Source organism: Plasmodium knowlesi (assembly GCF_000006355.2).
Source record: "Plasmodium knowlesi strain H genome assembly, chromosome: 13".
In the NCBI taxonomy this organism is placed as follows: Eukaryota; Apicomplexa; class Aconoidasida; order Haemosporida; family Plasmodiidae; genus Plasmodium; species Plasmodium knowlesi.
Window position 1 is genome coordinate 2,424,735 of NC_011914.2, and position 19,473 is coordinate 2,444,207.

At 37.8% G+C, this 19,473-nt stretch overlaps 7 protein-coding genes across 7 annotated transcripts; 4 read left to right on the forward strand and 3 right to left on the reverse strand.

Annotated features, from left to right (window-relative positions):
* Positions 1–456: 456 nt before the first annotated feature.
* Positions 457–1,060, reverse strand: PKNH_1353900 (conserved Plasmodium protein, unknown function; the record flags this gene model as incomplete). Its single annotated transcript, XM_002260914.1, has 2 exons — positions 457–552; positions 704–1,060. 2 exons carry the CDS (start codon positions 1,058–1,060, stop codon positions 457–459), a joined length of 453 nt encoding a protein of 150 aa, XP_002260950.1.
* Positions 1,061–3,780: 2,720 nt separating this feature from the next.
* Positions 3,781–4,341, forward strand: PKNH_1354000 (cytochrome c, putative; the record flags this gene model as incomplete). Its single annotated transcript, XM_002260915.1, has 2 exons — positions 3,781–3,886; positions 4,097–4,341. The coding sequence occupies 2 exons, from the start codon at positions 3,781–3,783 to the stop codon at positions 4,339–4,341; spliced, it is 351 nt and encodes a 116-aa protein (XP_002260951.1).
* A 1,087-nt stretch (positions 4,342–5,428) lies between these two features.
* Positions 5,429–6,193, reverse strand: PKNH_1354100 (DNA-directed RNA polymerase II subunit RPB4, putative; the record flags this gene model as incomplete). The annotated part of the gene is made up of 2 exons (XM_002260916.1): positions 5,429–5,519; positions 5,769–6,193. 2 exons carry the CDS (start codon positions 6,191–6,193, stop codon positions 5,429–5,431), a joined length of 516 nt encoding a protein of 171 aa, XP_002260952.1.
* A 1,546-nt stretch (positions 6,194–7,739) lies between these two features.
* On the forward strand, positions 7,740–8,636 carry PKNH_1354200 (serine/threonine protein phosphatase CPPED1, putative; the record flags this gene model as incomplete). Its single annotated transcript, XM_002260917.1, has 1 exon — positions 7,740–8,636. The coding sequence occupies one exon, from the start codon at positions 7,740–7,742 to the stop codon at positions 8,634–8,636; it is 897 nt and encodes a 298-aa protein (XP_002260953.1).
* Positions 8,637–9,442: 806 nt separating this feature from the next.
* On the forward strand, positions 9,443–14,378 carry PKNH_1354300 (nuclear formin-like protein MISFIT, putative; the record flags this gene model as incomplete). Its single annotated transcript, XM_002260918.2, has 2 exons — positions 9,443–9,454; positions 9,645–14,378. 2 exons carry the CDS (start codon positions 9,443–9,445, stop codon positions 14,376–14,378), a joined length of 4,746 nt encoding a protein of 1,581 aa, XP_002260954.2.
* Positions 14,379–16,466: 2,088 nt separating this feature from the next.
* On the forward strand, positions 16,467–17,859 carry PKNH_1354400 (uncharacterized protein; the record flags this gene model as incomplete). The annotated part of the gene is made up of 3 exons (XM_002260919.2): positions 16,467–17,396; positions 17,566–17,629; positions 17,774–17,859. The coding sequence occupies 3 exons, from the start codon at positions 16,467–16,469 to the stop codon at positions 17,857–17,859; spliced, it is 1,080 nt and encodes a 359-aa protein (XP_002260955.2).
* An 874-nt stretch (positions 17,860–18,733) lies between these two features.
* On the reverse strand, positions 18,734–19,453 carry PKNH_1354500 (selenoprotein, putative; the record flags this gene model as incomplete). Its single annotated transcript, XM_039113604.1, has 3 exons — positions 18,734–18,865; positions 19,028–19,075; positions 19,277–19,453. The coding sequence occupies 3 exons, from the start codon at positions 19,451–19,453 to the stop codon at positions 18,734–18,736; spliced, it is 357 nt and encodes a 118-aa protein (XP_038969977.1).
* Between the last annotated feature and the right edge of the window lie 20 nt (positions 19,454–19,473).

Here is a 19,473-nt window from a genome sequence, read left to right on the forward strand (position 1 = left end):
TTTCGAATGTGAAATCAAGAATTCTCATACGATTCAGGTAAGGAAAAAGAGGAGAAGATAGTACACATGAGAAACGATATGTGCATATTGGAACATGTGTGCGCATTAAATGTGCTTCTCTATAATCAGTGCACTCCCTGTGAACAGCAAAACGTTCCACCCTTTTCTGCGTCATGTGCTCATACGTATATATACACATATACCACATCGCAGAATAAGCACTTTTGAAAATGTGATATGCTTAAAAGAGGGAACAAAATATAGAGCAATTTGATTCTAAAAAGTATGCATGATGCCTATACTAAGCGTAACATGTATATGTCTACATTTTTTTATGCACTTTCTTTTTCGCGTGGCTTTAACTCCTCTTGTTTTTTCTTTCACCATATTTAAACGCCCCATCAGTGTTGTAACTACTTTTCGTAAGGTAGTTTCATGTCTAGGCCTTTTTTTCCGTCAACAACAGCACATGAAATTTCTTCTTCTGGCCTTTTTAATTATGGGTTCAAGGTACTGCACAACGTGGTCTTTCATGAGATAATAGGGATAGAACTGCATGGGGGAGGGGGGTAAATGGTGACGAGTTAAAACAGATATGCAGTGAAAACGTTTGAAAAGCGAAAACGCAAACACGCAAAAATGTGCAGAGCTGCACCCCCATTCTCGCAATCGTAGGGCCATGCAACGCCCTACACATTTTTACCTTTGGTGCCGAGAATGAACTTTTGTCAAAGGTAGAAGTGGAAGAATCTTGAAAATTCTTCGCTTCTGCCGATGTGTTATTTGCGTTTTCACCGACAGGATCTGCTTCATTTTTTTCATTCAGTTTATCAGACAATTCGGCCTCGTTTTTATCGTCCCCTTCGTTGTCTTTACCATCTTCTAGATTATTTTCGGCACTTTCGTTTTCTATATTGACATCGGCGTTTTCGTTTTCCGATTTGACTTCATCATTTCCGTTTTCGGACTTGATTTCATCGTTTTCGTTTTCCGGCTTGACTTCATCGTTTTCGCTCAGTTCTTCAACGCCTTCAAAATTTTCGACATCACTATCATCCATTTTTTCTTAAATTACACTTTAGTATGCTATTTATCGAGCACCTTTTTTTTTTTTTTTTTTTTTTTTATTTTCGTATACTCAGCTAGCAATACTGTAAAGATGTTCTTATTTTTTTATTTGTACTTCTTCCGCCTTGGAGTTCATTTTTTTTGTTGTTTAACGTGAAATAAAAGAAAAATTCCTGAGGGTTTTTACTTTTTCGTGTGTGTCTACACATATGACGTTTTAAAGAGAAATACTCCTTACGCATTTTTTTTTTTTTTTTTTTTTTTTTTTTTTTACTCCTTGTGAAGGTTTAATTATACCTTTTTATTATCTCACTTTGCACGCTTTTCGTATTATTTCCTTTTTGCTTTTATTTTGAGGACATTTTTCTCGTCTTATTGTGCTCCATTGGGTACTACATGGTATATGCATTTTTGACTGATAAACAAGACGTGTGCTCTCAAGAGTTTGTGAACTTCCATTTGGGGAGAATTCTAAATCAACAGCGATATATGAATGTACGTTGAATGATGCAGTTGTTTCCGTTCGATGTTTTTATCGTGATCGATGTCTTATTAAGTATATATGAAGGGGGAGTGTGGAGCTTTTGAAAATAATTTTACGACCTTTTGAAATTAATCATTATTGCGTGAACTGTGAAGACAATTTTTACAATTTTTTTTTTTTTTTTTTTTTTGGGGGTGTGTGGGGGCACCTTTTACTTATAAAATACGCAGTTGAAACTTTACAAAAAAGGACACCTTTCAAGGGGAGCTCACTGGAAATTTTTGATGCTGTTATAGACATATTTTGAGAAATGGTTTCGTTACATTTTCATCATGTGTTTATTTTGTCTGCACGGGCAGGGGTTGATCACGACGTGTCGCGCTTTCATTATTTGGTCATCACATTTTTAGAGATTTAAAGAATAATGGGTCTTCTTTTTTTTTTTTTAGATAACCTTCACGGCATGGTTTTTGGTTGACCATTTGCCCGTTTTATTACCCTTTCGTTAAGTTTTTTTTTTTTTCTTTCACCATTTGTTGGGAAATGAATTAATTAGAAAAAATGGAAAGGTATAATAATCCGGGGTTAACAGAATTCGAACAGGAGTTAAATTTCCATGCAGATTTACCTTTTGAAGGGGGGAGGGTATGAAATAGGTTATGGGTATTGTTTGCGTGGTAAGAGGAAGATATATGTCTATATGAATTTTTTTTTTTAAAATAACTGTATACTCTTCTTCTATTAAATATTAATATGCAGAATGTGAAGACATTTACATGAATAAAATTAGTTACATACTTCTTCTTATTTCATTTTGAGGGGAAAAAGGTTGGACCGTACAATACATGCATTATGTACATGTTTTTTTTTTTTTTTTTTCACCCCTTTTTTGTTACAAAAATTTACCCTTTTTATGTAATTTCTGTGTAACTTAGAGTAAGTGTTGTAGGTGTAAATATACAACTGTTCATTTGTTCGATTGTGTGGCAGAGCAGGCGGGGGCGGGGGAAAAAGAAAATCCACAAAAATTACATTTCAACAATGCACCCCATTTGAGTATTGAAAGTGATCATTGGAAATAGTAAAAAGCGAAATAAGTACACTTGTGTGATAATTTAAGAGTTTCAATTTTTTTTTTTTTTTTTTTTTTCTGTTTCGCTTAATGATCTAGAGGAAAAGAGCGCCATTTTGCACATTGACCGGTGTGCCCCTGGTAACACTTGTTTCATCTGCGCAAAGTATACATAAGTGTACGTTTGTGTTAATATTATGTTTGTTCCGTTATGCCTACGTTCTGCGTGGATGGTTGTATGCCGCCCTTTCAGCTCTGCGAAACACTCAGTTAATGCGGGCATAAATTTGTGAAAAGGAAGAGAGTACCAATTGCCCTGTGCGGTAGCAAGGACGACCGAGGCGGAGAAATTTGCAAAATGTTAAAAAAAATAAATAAAAAGGGGGGGTTACAATATACAAAACGCTTTCTACATATTTATGCACAATTCAGTAAGTGTGAACATGTACGTTCCTCACATGTGTTTTTTTTTTATTTATTTATTATTTTTTTTTTTTTATTACTAAATTAGCATAATAGTAAAAATAAATATACGTGATAGTTTTAAAAAAAAAAAAGAGCATTTCTTCCTTTTGAAAAAATTACCCATTTGATCCTATAAAGAGAAAAATTTTCTCCCACCCCCCCCGTTAAGATTAACTTGCGAAGTTAAAACCATTTGTAAATTTTGAACCCCAAGTTTTCAATACTTGTATGTACATGTACGCGCAGGTACGCATGTATGTTTGTATGTACGTATGCTACATTTCTCCCCCCCCTAACCTGTTAAAATCGCAAAAGGAGCTTATAACAACTTAAGGGAAACCGCACGTAAAGAGCGCAACAGGTATGCATGATCTAATGTAGGGTAAAAGAAAACACAACAGATGGAAAAAACTAGGGCAATGGTTGAAGAAATCCCCAATTTAAAGAGAACATCTTTTGCGCAAATAATGAATACATTTATGATACGCCCCAGTTGGCATATATGTACATTGTTTTTTTATGTTTAATTTTTTTTTTTTCTTTTTTTTTCTAGATCATTTTTGAATAATATCACCAACAAGCGTCGTGCCCATTGTAGAATTTCGCGCCGACTTAAGTGCACACCTTTTTAACCTTCATTGCGCATTCTTGCCTAATTAAAAAAAATTTTCCTTCTGAAAACAGCACAACCATGTCGGTAAGGCCAGAACCTAAAGTAGACGTTCCTAAGGGTGACTACCAAAAGGGTGCCAAACTTTTTAAGGCGAAGTGTGCGCAATGCCACACGATAAATAAAGGTAAGGGGAGAGGTGACCCCCCGTTTGTTGTGCGTATCTACGTTTGTGTGCGTACCTACGTTTGTGTATGTACCTGCTTTTTTGTGTGTGGAGTGTACATCCCCGTGAGAGCAAAGTTATGCTCATTCGGGGGCAATCTCCAAGAGCACCTGTGCGTGCATCATATGCATGTATTTATTTACCTTTCCTTCTCACCATTTTCTTAAAAAGGTGGAGCGGTAAAGCAGGGCCCTAACCTACACGGGTTCTATGGAAGAAAATCTGGAGAAGCGGATTTCCCATATTCAGATGCAAATAAGAACTCAGGTATTGTCTGGTCGGATAAGCATTTGTATGAATATCTACTGAACCCTAAGTTGTACATACCAGGAACGAAAATGATTTTTGCTGGAATTAAAAAGGAGAAGGAAAGAGCAGATTTGATTGAGTATTTGAAGAAGGCTTCTTCAGAATGATGCCCGCAGGTGCTGAAATGGACAGATGAAGAAAATGTCAAATGAGTTGAGCGTACGCTTTTGCGGTGAACAGGGAGCACGCTTGTGTCAATTTGTGTGAACTGTTCACTTGGTGGAGCGGCCCACTTGCTTACGTAGTGTTATGCAAAGTGTAACGCACATTTGTGTGGTGCATTTTATAATACCGTTAATTTCATGCACAGAGCAGCAGGGTTTTGTTCTCCTACCTTTCGCTGTGCCCTGTTCGTGGAGCTCCAACTAAATTGAGGGGAGAAAAAGCCACATAAAAGGAACGCAACGAAATGGTGCAAAAAAAAACGCGAAACGAAAGGGGGTAGTTTGCATTAACCGCGCAACTGATGAATGGAGCGTGGAACGTAATGTCATCCCCAGTTTTACTTTTTAAAATGACCACCTATGTCCCAGCAGACGAAGCACATCGAAATGTACACATAATATGCGCACATATGTATAACTGTTTCGTGTACTTATAGCCTCTTTCCATTTTTTCTTTTTTTTTTTTTTTTTTTTTCTCCTTCATTCCTTTTTGCACGATTGGCACATTTTTGAGTTGAAGTATGTTTCTTGTGTATGTACATTCGTGTGGCATGTGTAAATTTAAAAATGTGATAATCGTGTTGCTTTAAAATGGCAAAGTAACAGATACATCGTTACCGCTTGTTTTATTTACATAACTTTTTTTTTTTAAAAAAAAAAATATATTTTAAAAAGTTACCGTATTGGAGTAGTGATGTGAGTAGAAAAAGGAGACGACAAAGTATAGCTGAACAGAGCAAAAATATTTACAAAAAAAAAAAAAAGGTGTACTTCCAGGGTGGGAAGGGATACTCTTGGGGATATCTACAATCGAAGGTGTACGTATACCCAGAGATGGTTTCACTATTTTAGTTAAATTATCATTTAGGGGAAATACCCAGTGTTTATTTGGAACGACTAAGGGTGGACATTTGGGAGGTTACAAATAAAGGGGGGATGGGAATGTAATGAAGAGTAATTAATAAATGACACATGGGTACGATCCTCTCGTGAAGTGGATTATGTGCATCCTGAACGATTAGCAGTCGGGTTAGGTGTTTTCCTCCATGGGACTATCAGCATGAGAGATATGAACCTTCTTCAACAAGTGTAGCATATGCTCAATGTTGTTTTCTTCGCACCTTAGGGAGTGGGGGGGAATAAAAAGGAAAACAAATATTCAGTTGGAATTACATAAGGTGTAGGTCACAACTACCGAATGGGTGTAGTACAAATTGGAATGTGTGAGAAAAATATAGGCAGCGCGTGTCTGTTTCGCTTCGCTTCGTTTTTTTTTTTTTTTTTTTTTTTTTTTTTTCCATCACGTTGCACACACGTATGGATAAGACGATGGGGATGCCAAGCTGGAGTGCCCCCTAGTGGACACCTACTTTTTCTCCTCATAGTTCATAATCACATAGAGGTCCACAAAATTAACGCAGTTGATGTCGATCATTTGGATTTTCTCCTTCTTATCCAAATTGTACATATTTATTTCTTTAAAAAAATTAACAATTTTTTCAGAAGTGCTATTGGTCATTTCTGCCAGTTCGTGGGAATCCTTGTTGTAGAATTCCTTTGGTATCAAGTGGGGGCTTGTATCGGCGATGTATTTTTGTATTCCTTTGTAGAGGATTTTATCGGACAGGAGTTTCATGAAATATTTTTCGTACATTTCTTTAAAGGTGTCTTCCTTCTTTAGAATCAGCTTACTGCAGAGGTGCTTGTCTATTTGCTTGGCGTACTCCAGTTCCTTCTTGATGACTAGGAAGGCCTCAAACTTGGTGATGGGTTCGTCCCTCCCGAGGACTTTCATTTTGGCGGTGCGAAAGTAGCAGTGTTAGCGTATTGGTATATGGCACATGGTCGACTTAGCATAACGGGTCTGCTCTGATGCTACTGTCGCCTTCACCCCCGTGTGGAGACCCTTGAGGGGAGTAAAATTTCTACACAATCATTTGGGCGTACTACAGGGGGAAATAATTTGCAATTTGGGTGAGCAACATAGGAGAGAAAAAAAAAAAAAAAAAAAAAAAAAAACTTCTCTCTTTTGTGTATCACTTTCTGTACTGCTTCATTTTATTTCGTTCCGACCAATTTTAGGTTACACGAGGGGTGCAACGTGTGGAGAAAGATCTGTGGTCGGTACGGTGGAGTATGACCTATTCACAAAATGCTCATACGGGATAATGCACGTTTGTGTTACCTTTTTTGTTTCACGTGAATTCGATTTACTTGTTCGGCATGGGGTGTGCCTTCAAATGAGTAACTGGGCGGAAGAGCGAATTAGTCTCTTCCTAACACATTTCTGTATTTGGCTAATACACAACGAGGAAAAAAGCAGTACATTTTAATATGTACCATTGGGGAGGTGCGTTTTGGTGGATATGTTGTTTCTTTGTGTCGCTTCGTTGGGGATATGGTGATACCCCCCCCCCCCTCCCCGCCTTATTGTTATTATATGGGTTCCTTTGACATGAAGCGATTAACATTTTTTGAGCACCGCGCGTTAGTGGGGCAAAATATATTTCCGCCACTCTCTTGCCTTATGTACGACAATTGACAACCTCTGTAGGGGGATTAATTTTTTTTGCCTTTTCACACGTGGCCGAAATAAATTGCAGAAAATTCAGCCTTTTCTCGTGGCGTAGGAGGCTTTATTTATAGCACCACTAATCGGTATAACGTGCACTTATCACGTACACGCTTTTTGTATGTACCCCCACTGGTACGTTAAGGAGTGGGATATTAAATCATCACCTACGCTGTTGAATCATTGAGGCGATGTGAATTTTTTTTTCCCTTTTTGACAAACTGGATTATAGCTCCATCATCATGTTGGAGGATTAAAGTAGGGGTATCTTCGCAAAATCTATATAAATCCAAAAGGAGAGGCAAAAAAAAAAAAAAAAAAAAAAAAAAAAAAAAAAAAAGATATATTATCAAAGGGATGTTAAAGTAAAATACGCTGATTCCCCCCTGTGAGAAGGTTAAAGAAAGCCAAGTGATTGATTTTCCCCTTTTCGCCAAATCCTTATATAATTCGGAAGGTACAAAGCATCACGTAAAAGGAGGACACCCTACAATACATCGCATAATATTAGTATATGTCATATGTTTGACAGTTACGTAAGCGCAAAAGGATTGTAACATTACGTGTATGTAACGTTTGCCCCCATTTTGTGACGACTTGAATAAATTGCATTTAAGGAAAACTACTGACCGACAACATTTGTAAGAGAAACACACAGATACTGGGCATATGCCCTGAAGGCAAGATCAGATTAAGTAGATAGATTTTTTTTTTTTTTTTTTTTTTTTTTTTTTGTGGGAGGGATAAATTCCTGAATGAATTAAACAAAATGGTTTTAATCAAAGTAAAGAATAACGAAGGGAAAACGGTGAACGAAGGGAAGTTCAGACCCTTCTTTTTTGTTCTCTATGGAGACGTACAATATGGAATGATCAGGGGAAATCACGGATGGCCTGAAGAGCGCAAACTACTTAAAGAAGCAATCATCAAAACGAACAAAATAAAACCACCCTTTGTAATAACATTGGGAGATTTGGCAAATAAATTCCCCATTGATGAAGTACAAGATCACCAATATAAAGATTTCAGAAATGATTTGGAAAAATTGGATAAGTCCATCGATATGTATGTTTTTTGTGGAAACCATGATGTTGGAAATGAACCAACACACGAGACAATCGAGAACTTTGAAAAGCTTTGGGGAGACGCATACTACAGTTATATTTACAATAATTGTGGATTCATCATTTTAAATTCTGCTCTTTGTTTTAACGATACCAAAGTACAAGATTTGAAAGAGAAACAATTTTTATGGCTCGAAGAAACTTTAAAAAAAATGGTTTCCAAGAATGTTAAGCATAAATTCTTATTTTTACATCATGCCCTTATGTATGACCATATTGAAGAAGATGAAAATATTGGCCTGATATATAGTGAGAAATTTCACAACTATACAGAAAAAAATAAATTTCACATCAAGAAGGAAAACAGAACTATTATCTACGACATGTTAAAAAAATACAAAGTCAATCATGTGTTCTGTGCACATTTGCATGCCAATAGGGAGAACAATATTGATGCAAATATAAAACAAATAACAATTTCCGCTGTGGGAATGCAGGCAGGAAATGATCAATCTGGTCTCATGATTGTCCAGGTAGCTGAGGAAGGTGTGGATTATAAATACTACCCGTTCGAGTTCGTTCCCAGTTTTATAAAGGTTTAATAATCCGGGGGGAGGGGGTAGGAATGCTCATTTTTCGAAATGGGGTTTATAATGCGCAGTATTTTTTTTTTTTTTTTTTCTTTTTTTTTTGGTCATCAGAATTGGAGTAATATTTACCCATGTAGAATCACCCCGCTGCGCGGGTGTGTAATCATGTTTTGTCTTTAAGATGACTTTTCCGGAAGAAGGGAGGGTGGAGGAGTATTCCCGTAGTTTTTATTTCCCTCCACTTTGAAGCCCTTCTTTTATCTTTTAAATGGTTTTCCCGTTTTCAAGCATCCCGCTGCTTTGTTTCTCCCGATGTACTGAGCGAAGGGGACGAGGGGGGAATGCCTGTCCGTTTTTTCCAAGGTGTGCACTTGATTGGGGGGGTTGGGGCTGTATTATTTTGCGGCCTCCCCCTCTCGGACATTTCACCGTGCACATTTTTCCCGCCTTATTTTTATCGTGCATATTTTTTTTTTTTTGCGCACATCTTGCGGCATGAACAATTTTACCTCTATGCATCACTAAACAATGAGGAAATTTTCGACAATCTCGAATGGAAATGAAAAAAAAAAAAAAAAAAAAATTCCACGTCAAAATAAAATTCATCCGTTTTTATTTTTAGAGCACGACTAAAGTGCCGCTTGTATAAGTAGACACGTAACGCAGTAGTCTGTACTTCTACGTAAGTGACTACGCGTATCCACTTGCAGTTGGACAGGGCTAAATACGGTTAAACATGGATGCATGCATACCAATGCGTTAAAGTCCAATGATCATCTCCCCTTGAGCAAAGTTTTTCACCCATAGAAGTTGGCACCATGTTGGATCATGTACTGGCTGAGGAAATACGAAAAAAAAAAAAAAAAAAAAAAAAAACGTAAACGTAACTTTTTGGGAATACCATCCAGCCGCATGATTATCCCTCCTAGTTCACGCGCTCCAACTGCCCATTGGTAGAAGATAATACATGTGTAGAACCACCTCTATTCATCCCCTCCCCACCAAACATTAACACTTCAGGAAAATGTGAAGCTGAAAAGGATAAACGAAAAACTCCTATCCCTGTTGAATAGGTACAGGTGTGCATACCTGATTTCTCTCGATCTTGTAAATTTTTACGAAGAGGTAATCAGAAGGAGATGCAAAGAAAATGGAGGGAAGGATCTTCTTGAGGGATTGAAGAGGAGGAAGCAGTTAAATGACACATGGGAGGAAGAAATGGTCATGAGAAAGAAATTAAAAATGAAGTTACCCATGAATGAAGGGTCTATTGAGGTGACACAGTGTGGAGGCATCGGTCAGGGGGTAGACAGTGCGGGGAGGGTTTCCCCCCCGTTGGTAGGGAAGGAAAATTGTAGTGAGGAGAGGTATAGTTCGGGAGATATTCCCGTAGATACAACCAACATAGTGCCTACTTCCGTGCCCAAAGCCCCGGAAACGATTCATCACCAAGGGAACCAGTCCTCCCATGCAAAATCCAGTGCCATCATCCACGAAAGTAACAAATCCAACTACGTAAATCTGGGGGCTCTAGACTTCAGTGCATACAAGGAAGACTCCGAAGGTTGCGTAAAATATTTCGAAAAGAAAAAAACACAATTGAGCAATGATAAGGGGAACACAGAATCATGTTACGACAACTCTGGTAGACAGCTACATCAATCTGAATTCAGGAGGCGGCCTCTCTTCAATCAATCTGTATATGGGTCAAAGCAGAGTGTAATTAAAGGTGCCTTGAATAGGGAGCTTCCCTTTAGCCATAAAAGCATATACATGGACAAGCACTCAAAATTGCAGGGTGCCAAAAAGGAAGACATTCTCACTAACAGGAGCGTGTATGTTACTAGTGGGAGAGGCATTGGAAGTGGCATCGGGATGAATAACCTATTGAGTAAAAATATGGGCCTTGCAAGGAAAGTTGTAAAAAATGAACTACACAAAGGGGGATCCATTGCGCCGTCCCATAGGCCAATAACCAACTTAAATAAAAGCGTTTATGTAGAAACAAAAGGAGCCCATAACAGGGACAGCCATTTAAGCGAAGGAGTTGGTTGCAGCAACAAGGCTTCACTTTTAACTAGGGATAACTTGAAAAAGGGGGAGAGCGCTGTGAACAAGAAGGTTGGCATGTTGAACAGACCGAGCGGGTTTCAAAATAGCGTCTACGTGAAGAGGATGAATTCTACTATTGGTGGAAGTAGTGGAGTTGTTGGTGGTGGCCCCATTAGCTTTTCCCCCCCTGATGCCAGGAAGGGTGGGCCAAACAAAAGCGTGTACATGAGAAGCAACACATTCGCTATTAGCAACAAAAAGAGGAAAACAAGCGAAGGGGGAGAAAATTTCAAGTGCTCATCAGCTAACGATACGGTTAAAGCTGAAGGAAAAGTCACTCACTTGTACGATGGGGTGGCGGTTCAGAGGGAAAAAATGTCCACCGTAGGTCTTTGCATCGAGGAGGAAAATAACCTAGATGAAAATATAAAGGAAAATAAGAGAAAAGAAAGTCTCGACATGGTGGTATATTTTCATCATTCATATGAACCATTAACTTTGGAAAATGTTGAGTTCCTAATGGGCAACGAAATTATCGATGGAGAGCATGCCCGTGGTGGTAACTCACTAGGGGATAACCAAGAGGGAGATGTAGGAAGAGACGATCGAGTTCACATAAGCTCAGTAGAAAACGGCAAACGTGGAGAATACTATATGAAGGAATGTCTAGCGAGGACAGAAGGTTACTCACCTGAGGCGGAAGAGCACAACGCAGGTTTTGTATCTTTTAAGAAGGAAACACTTTCCAAATTGGTGCAGAAAGGTGAGGAGAAGAGTTCCATTCACCTAGGGGAGATAACCCCTGTTGGTGATGACATGGATGGCCACTCAAATGAAAAGAGTGCGCATTCGGGGGAGGAAAATTTTCGTATGAACCATAACTCCTTGTTGGGTAGAGAAGGAACTATCTCGTCAGGTGAACGTGCGAAGGAAATGGATAAAGACCACCCTGAGGGAGGAAGAAAGATGAAGGAGGATAAGCCAGACATGGAGAGAAAGAATAAGAAGGAACCAATGAAACCTCTTAGCCACCACATGGGTAGTGAGGAAATGGGCCGCCTGAACAATGATTCGTGTGGAGAAGAGGAAGGCGAGCCTCGCGTAAAAGGGGGAGAAGGTATAGGTGGAATATTTACAGTCGTTGAAAGTGGCCAACTGGGAAGAACAAAACAGACAAGGAGTGAAATGCCCCTAAAATTTCAAAGCATCATTTTAAGCATAAATGACGAAATTAAAAGGAAGTTAAAAGGAGGGATTGAAAAAGGTGAAATTATGAATGCATCCAAAGGTGCAGAATCAAATACAAGTGGGAATATATCTGATTTTACGAAATCATTGAAGAGGAGTATGCTGCTGTGTGAAGGAGAGAAGAAAAATGAAGGAGTGGAGATAGAAAGAAATATTAATAACAACAGAGCGAATCTACACATAGAGATTAGCACGTCTGTAGGATACATTTCTCTCGACATGATTGACCTTGATAAAGCTATGTACGAAGGTCTGTTCAGTTGCAAAGACATGGAAGGTAGTTTGATTCCAAGTGAGGAAAACGTAAAAGATATAGCCATGTACGATGAAATTCTCAAGGAAGAAGCAAAGGGTAATTTTAACAACATCTCTCCATACAGCATAAACAATGAGAATAAATTAATGTTTAGTAGAAGGAGCCAAATTAGTCTATTCAAATCGTCACAAGAGATTAAAAATGAAATGATGGAATTTTTAGGAGTGTCCATTTTTTATTCTATCAATATGGAGTCTCTCTTCCCATCAGTTTCGTTAGTCAATGATGAAAAACTAGCATTGTGGTTCACCAAAAGGGTTAGAGAAAAAAATATGAACAAGAATGTTTTAGCCAAATCGTACTATAGAAATAATAATCCCTTGGGTGGAAGAATCAAAAAGAGGTTGAGTTGTATGGGGTACTTCACCCAACCAGTAACCATCATGTTGTGCTCTTTGAAACGACAAAGCGAATTTAAGAATTTGAAGAAAATAATTTCCGCTGTTGTTCTCTGTACATGTGATTCTACTACCTTAGAAAAAATGTTGCACACCATACCGGAAGCGAGTAGCAAAAATTTTTCTCTCTGGACAGAGGCCTTGCATAGGCTGGAAAGTCAGCTGGGGCTGAAGAGGAAAAGGAGGATAATTCGAAAGTTGTTGCGAGCAGGCGGAGGGGAAGATACACGGAGGGATGACGAAAGAAAAGGAATGGGTCTGGCGAATCCACGTGACAGTGACCCCTACGTTGAAGAGTCTGGGTCAGATGAGAATGGTGAGGATGACGACCAAACGGGAAGGAAAAAAAAACAGGATGATCAATTTGAGTTGAAGACATACGATTTTATGAAAGGAATGAATACCTACGATGGTTGTTTAAGTGATTCATTTTCGTCCAAAGGGGTAGAAGAGTTAGACAATGCAACACACACATCCATGTCTTCATCCAGAGGAACCCTTATCCAAGAGAAGCAAAATGAAGAAAATTTTGAAACATATGAAGATGAAGAATTCTGCCTATTCATATGTACCATCCCAAATGTTCACAAGAGATTTCGCTATCTGGTGTTGATAGAGAATTTTCATTTTATTTATGAGGATCTCCTAAAGCATATTCATAATAAGCTAATGATCATCGAGCTGATAGCAAGTAAGCATCTTCTTCTCAAGCAGCTCTTCTGCAACATTTTGTTTTTGTGTAATTGGTTAAATGAGCCGAAAAGGTACCGGTGGTTTCAGTGGGACACAGTTGTGAAGAAGGTAGAAATGCTTCATGGATATTTAGAAAATGGAAGAATATCGAGGGATAGATGCATGTTGGTTCTTCTGGCGGAACACACAGGGGAGATTTTCAGCGACAAGGAACTGCAGGAGTTGAAGAAGGTTAGCAAGTTTCACTTAAAGGACCTATATGATAGATCCATCGATTTTATTAACTCTTTCCTTGAATTGCGTGGAGAAATGGGTACCTCGGAGTTTGCCCGCAGTTGCTGCGTGGGGGAAACGACAGGGGAGGTCAATGCAGAGGTCGATATGGAGACCGATGAGGAAAATCTGCTTAAGGACAAATTTCTCGAAAAGGTGCACGAGTTTGTAGAAAAAGTGTACGGGAAGATGCTGCTAATAATTTCGCGCTTAGTTCTACTGATAAAGCAATACTTAGCACTTATCATATGGTTAGGAGACATCAGGCCATTCTACCCTCTCTTTAGTTACGTGGATGAAACAAGGAAGGTGAAATACTCACAGGATTTGTTCGTAAATTTAGTGGCCTTCTTTGAGTCCTACAATAAGTATTTTAATATGATACAAAAGGATAATGAAATAGGTAAAAACAGCGAAAGGAAGAGACACGCACTGTTGGATGGTGGCACGAGCGGTTGTTCTTTCCGACCGGGGTTCTATTCGCCCACTGTCGATGGTGCATCTGTGCGGGTGGACAGAAATTTGCGTGGAACGAACGGGTTAGAACATGGCAATGGAGGCAAGAAGGCGGTTAATAACATGTATGGTGATTCGCTTTTTGATTCCTCCAAAGCGTTAAACACAGAGGTTAAAAAGAGAAAATCGTTAACGAATACCGTAGATTACGCATGCGAAGTGAAGCGCAAAAGCGTGGAAAAGGAAAGGAGACGCAGATCTGTTAGGCAGACAAGTTTTGAAAAATCGTGTGAGGAGGAATTTCACCTGTCCGACTAGTGGTGCCCCCGTGAAAACCTTCCTGTGTAATCTTTCATTCTAACAATCTTCTTGTTTTAGTGATATTTTAATGTTTTTCTTTTTGTTTGTATAAAATGGTTACTGTCGCTGTTGCCGCGTTGTGTGGACATATCGCTTCTTTCTTTTTACACCACCATCTGCTGTATGATGCTCAAAGTAACATTTTTTTAAGAACAAAAAGGATGAAGTTAAAATTAGACCAGAGTTGTTTTCACTTGTTTATTACTCAGTTGGGGTCTTTTGGTGAGTACACATATGATACCTATATATGTGTTTTTTTTTTTTTTTTTTTTTTTGCCATTTTTATGATTTCACATTTTAGCGTCTACAAAAGAAACCTCCCCCGAACTGTCTACGGGCATACCATAACTACTGCCTCCGCTTCGATATCATATTGGCGGGAGTTTGATCTGGAGGGTAGTTCTGTCTGCGCACAACAAGCAGTCAGCAAGGGGGGGAATATCACTCCGAACGTCTAGCTACTTGTCCATGCTTATGAAACAGTGCTATGCACACGCGCTGCGTATGAAAATATGTCTACCACGCTTCACAGCGCTTTGAATTGCCAATAAAGGAAAAAGTAAAGAAGTTGGAAAAAACGAGGAAATACAATACGAAATGAAAAAGTGTGCTAGAGAGGTTTGTGGGGAAAAATTGCCAAAAAAAAAAAAAAATTGTCTTCCAAAATGGATTTGTGTATTGTTTCTCCATATTATGTAAACATTTGAGAAATACCACATGAAAAAACGAAAAAAAAAAAGAAGAAAAGAAAAATGATTTCCTCTAAATTGATCCTCGAGCGGAAAATACATTTTCTCATTTGTGACGCCTTTACATGGGCATGAATATTCTTCCCTCGCGAGGAACAGATACTAGTAGATGAATAACGCACTTGATGGCACTATTAAGTTTTTTTTTTTTTTTTTTTTTTTTTTTTAAACTAATATGTTTTTTGCACCATTTTGAAGACGAGTTAAAATTTGGAAAGCTCTTTTCTATGCTTATTTTCTACACAAGTAAATTACCAATTTTAGTTAATCAAATTGGTATGATCTCATTGAAAAATTCGCGTTAAAACGAAGAAGTGTGTAGTTTGTTTTTATAAGAACCTCGCAGTGATACTTTACGTTTTTATATCGCTTTCTTGTATTTGTCCAAGATCGCCTTTTGCCCGCCGTGTTTTTTTTTTTTTTTTTTTTTTTTTTTTGTTTGTTTTTTTTTTTTTTCAAATGGTACTATTTATTGATTTCCGCTTACTACTGACATTGCATTTGTATTGTCTTTGCTTTCGATTATCCGTGCATGGCCCCTGCACCCCCTTGTAGGGCCCCCAATTTTCTTCGATTCGTTAGGTTTGTGGTTTTTTCGAGAAGCATTTGTTCTTTCGTTGGGAATCCCCCAATCAACAATGCACATAGCGTGAACGTATAAAACTTTTTGCGCAGCAATACCACACAGTCGCGTATCCGCATTATCGCACAAGTTTGAGGGAGGCAAAAATCAGAGGAAATATAAAAAGTGTGAATTTTTTTTTTAACACCTTTTGATCGTTTGATTCGTATGGATATACGCAGAAAAGAGCATACGGGCGTGTTGCACATGCGTTCTTCCACATAAATATGCATAGATAAATGTTAACGTTTTATTCTATTGATCATTATTATCTTCGCAACCTGTTTTCTATGAGGAGATAAAAAGCCCCCATTCCACCCTCGAAGCTACACATATATTTGTGCATTTTTCATATCTCCGCATTCGTTTTTTTTTAGACTCCTTCCCCTCCATCGCATGTATAGGGCAATTGTCTTTTTTGGGGGAAGGGGTAGATTTTTCATTTTTGCATGTCCGCGAAGATGAAATTACGTATTTGCATTTTTTGATTGAGTAGGTATCCGCGTATGCATTGCTATTCCGTAGTGTCCACACGCTGATCGGGATTCGTTCTGTGAAAGCAAATTTTGGGAGATAGCCTCATCAACTTTTCCACTTTGAATTCGGCATCGAAAATTTGACGCCTCAAATTTGCCCCTACATACCTTTCGACTCGTGGACCATTCCAGTGCAACGATGACGAACCATTACTTGCACACGCTAGATGAGTACTTCGCGAACGTGAAGAATAAAGGCAACTTAGAATGGATCCTAGTTAACCGCAAGCTTTCTGGATGGGACATCCTCGTACTTGTTTTACTTTTTTCGTTCATAACCATAGTGAGATTTTACGCAGTAGGAATATATACCAATTTGATTGGAGAGAATAATATACTGTATACTTTATCGAGAAAATCACTTTTAGATCGAATAAACAAAAAATGGGACATAGCAAAAGATGGATGTATATACAAATGGAAGGAAAACTGTTGGTTTGCATTTTGGCATAGCTTTTCTTTTTTGTATAATTTTATGTTGCTATTTTTTATGTCGGGTTACATGAAAAACAAGAACGGGTGGGTTAAAAAATGCCTTGAAGAACCAACAGGGAAATGGTTTATTTTAGTCACCGAAGATGAGTACATGGAAAATAAAAGAGGATGGCCATATATGTATGCAGACAATTCAGTGCATTATTTCTACCTACTACAGATATCTTTTTGGTCTTCCTGCCTTTTTTACTTAAAATATGAAATAAGGAGAAAAGATTTTTACGTGTTTATTTTACATCATTTGTCCACAATTCTGTTACTATCCTATTCATATGTTTTTAACTTTTGGAGGATGGGCCTATTAGTTCTTTTTGTTCACGACATAGTTGACGTGGCATTGTATATTTCGAAAAGCTTGAATTATTCCAATCCCAGATATCAGAAAGCGTTAACAATATTTTACATTTTTTTTGTTTTTTCTTATTTTTTTTTCCGTATTATTATATTCCTTTTTTATATTGTCATTCCACTGAGCAATTTGGAGATAATAAAATCCTACACCGACGGGTTTATAACATCTTATATGGACGTACCCGCCGGTATAGTCCCCGTTGTGCTTCTGTGGATACTCATGGTATAACGCGGCAGGAGTGAATTTTTTTTTTGTTGCGCCAGGTGTGCATTGGTCAGGGTGACCTCACCTATGTATCTGTTTCGGATAGTATGTATGTACAGCAGCACAATGGACCAATGTATTGTCTCATTTATTTACACACACATACACACATCTGGCCCCACCGCAGGTTATGCATTTTTACTGGTTTTTCCTAATCCTGAAGATGACTCGAATATTTATCGCCAAAACAAGTAATGAGCTGAAGAATCGGCGCATATAAGTGCACATAATACATAGGTTTCACCGATACAAATGAATCTTATACAGATCACATTGGCGCATATCAACAAACATGCGTACAGACCAAACATCGCCTCCTTTTCCCCTTATTGCAGTGAAAAATGAAGACTTTTCGGATATCAGAAGTGAAGACGAAGGCGATAATCCAGTTCCTAAGAATGTCACCAAAAAGGAAAAGTAATTTTTTCCCATCTTTGATCGCATGACATCGTGTTTATGTTTTAATATTTTTATGTAACACCATCGTTACCCTTTATGTTCTATTAGCGCAGGTGTTTTTATTCTCATTTTATTTATTTCTTTTTTTCTGACGATTGCTTTGTTACCTTTTTAATATATATATATATATATATATATATATATATATATATATTTTCCTACTTCATAAATTAACTTACAATTGCATCGTTGGATTTCTTAATACATTCTTTCATGATCCCACGCTTAGTTGTTTATTTCATCCTTTTTTTCCATTTTAAAGTAATTAGGCATTTTTATAAAGTTCTTAATCACCCGTGGGCTTATGCACACGCATATGTGCGTGCCTGCATGTGCATGTGTGCACGTTTTTATGTACATATACGCACACCTGTTCCTATGTATTAAAATATTTTTGAGACATAACCCAGATAATTAAATGGCCAATGGACCATTTGCACACATATAACTATTGTCAATAATGTATACCTCGATAAATTAAATTTACAAAACTTTTAAGTCTTATTTTAATAACCTAATTTCCTGAAAGCAGGAAATTGCTTAACAAGATTATTTAAAAATAGGACAGAAAAAAAAAAAAAAGACTCCACTTAAAAAGGCAATTATGTTTAATAAAGAGAAAATAATTTAATGTACTGAATTTGTAAGTCTCTTCCTTTCCTCTTTTTTTTTCCAATCAGTTTGATATACAATTCATATATGTGATGCAAACAAACACAACATCATTTTTCATTGTCAATTTATACACTTATATTTGTATTTTCAAATTGGCAAATCATTTATGATGATATTTGTTTGGATTTACTTTCCTGTGGAAAAAGGGAAGGGAAGAGAAGTTACCCTCAGGAGCTTCCCAAACAGGTGCCCAAATTCTTCAGTTCCATCATTCTGCTTTTTTGCAAAGTTCCCATTTTTCTCTTCTTGTTGAAGAAATCATCATCTCCGTCGCCGTTGCGTCCGCCCAGGGTCTGCGAGAGGGTTGCGCGGAGGTTACGTCGAGGTTACATGTACAGTTGAGAATACACACATTTGTGTGTACGCATGGATGTTGTAGAAATATGCATATGAGGGCCCCCTCTACAACCACATATTCCTCGTTGCAAGAAGGGATGGTTGTTAAAAAGGGTTACATTTGAGCCATTAGACAAGCCAAATAATGTTTTAAAAAAAATAGCTAGCTGAAAAAAAAAAAAAAAAATATTAACATCATTTGTTGAAGGGCTGTACACACGCTATTGTTCCGCAAGGGGTAAGCGGACGGAAGTGCTGCCTATGTAGCGGTGTGTACAATTGCATACATATATTATATATGCATGTGCGGGTACACTTTTAGCAAAACGTTTATGTGCTTCTTTTGTGCGCAATAATTCTGGCATTACTATGTTAAAAAGGGTTTTCAGGAAGTTTATTGCACTATTTATTAGGTTAAATATGGGCGACATAAACCTGTTATGGAGGGTACTTTTTTTCCGCAGATTCTCATACTTCAGTTTACGATCTCTTAAAACGTTCTCATATTCCCCCTCATTTTCTTGGTTTTCTTTTTTACGATTCATCTTTCATTATGATGGAATGT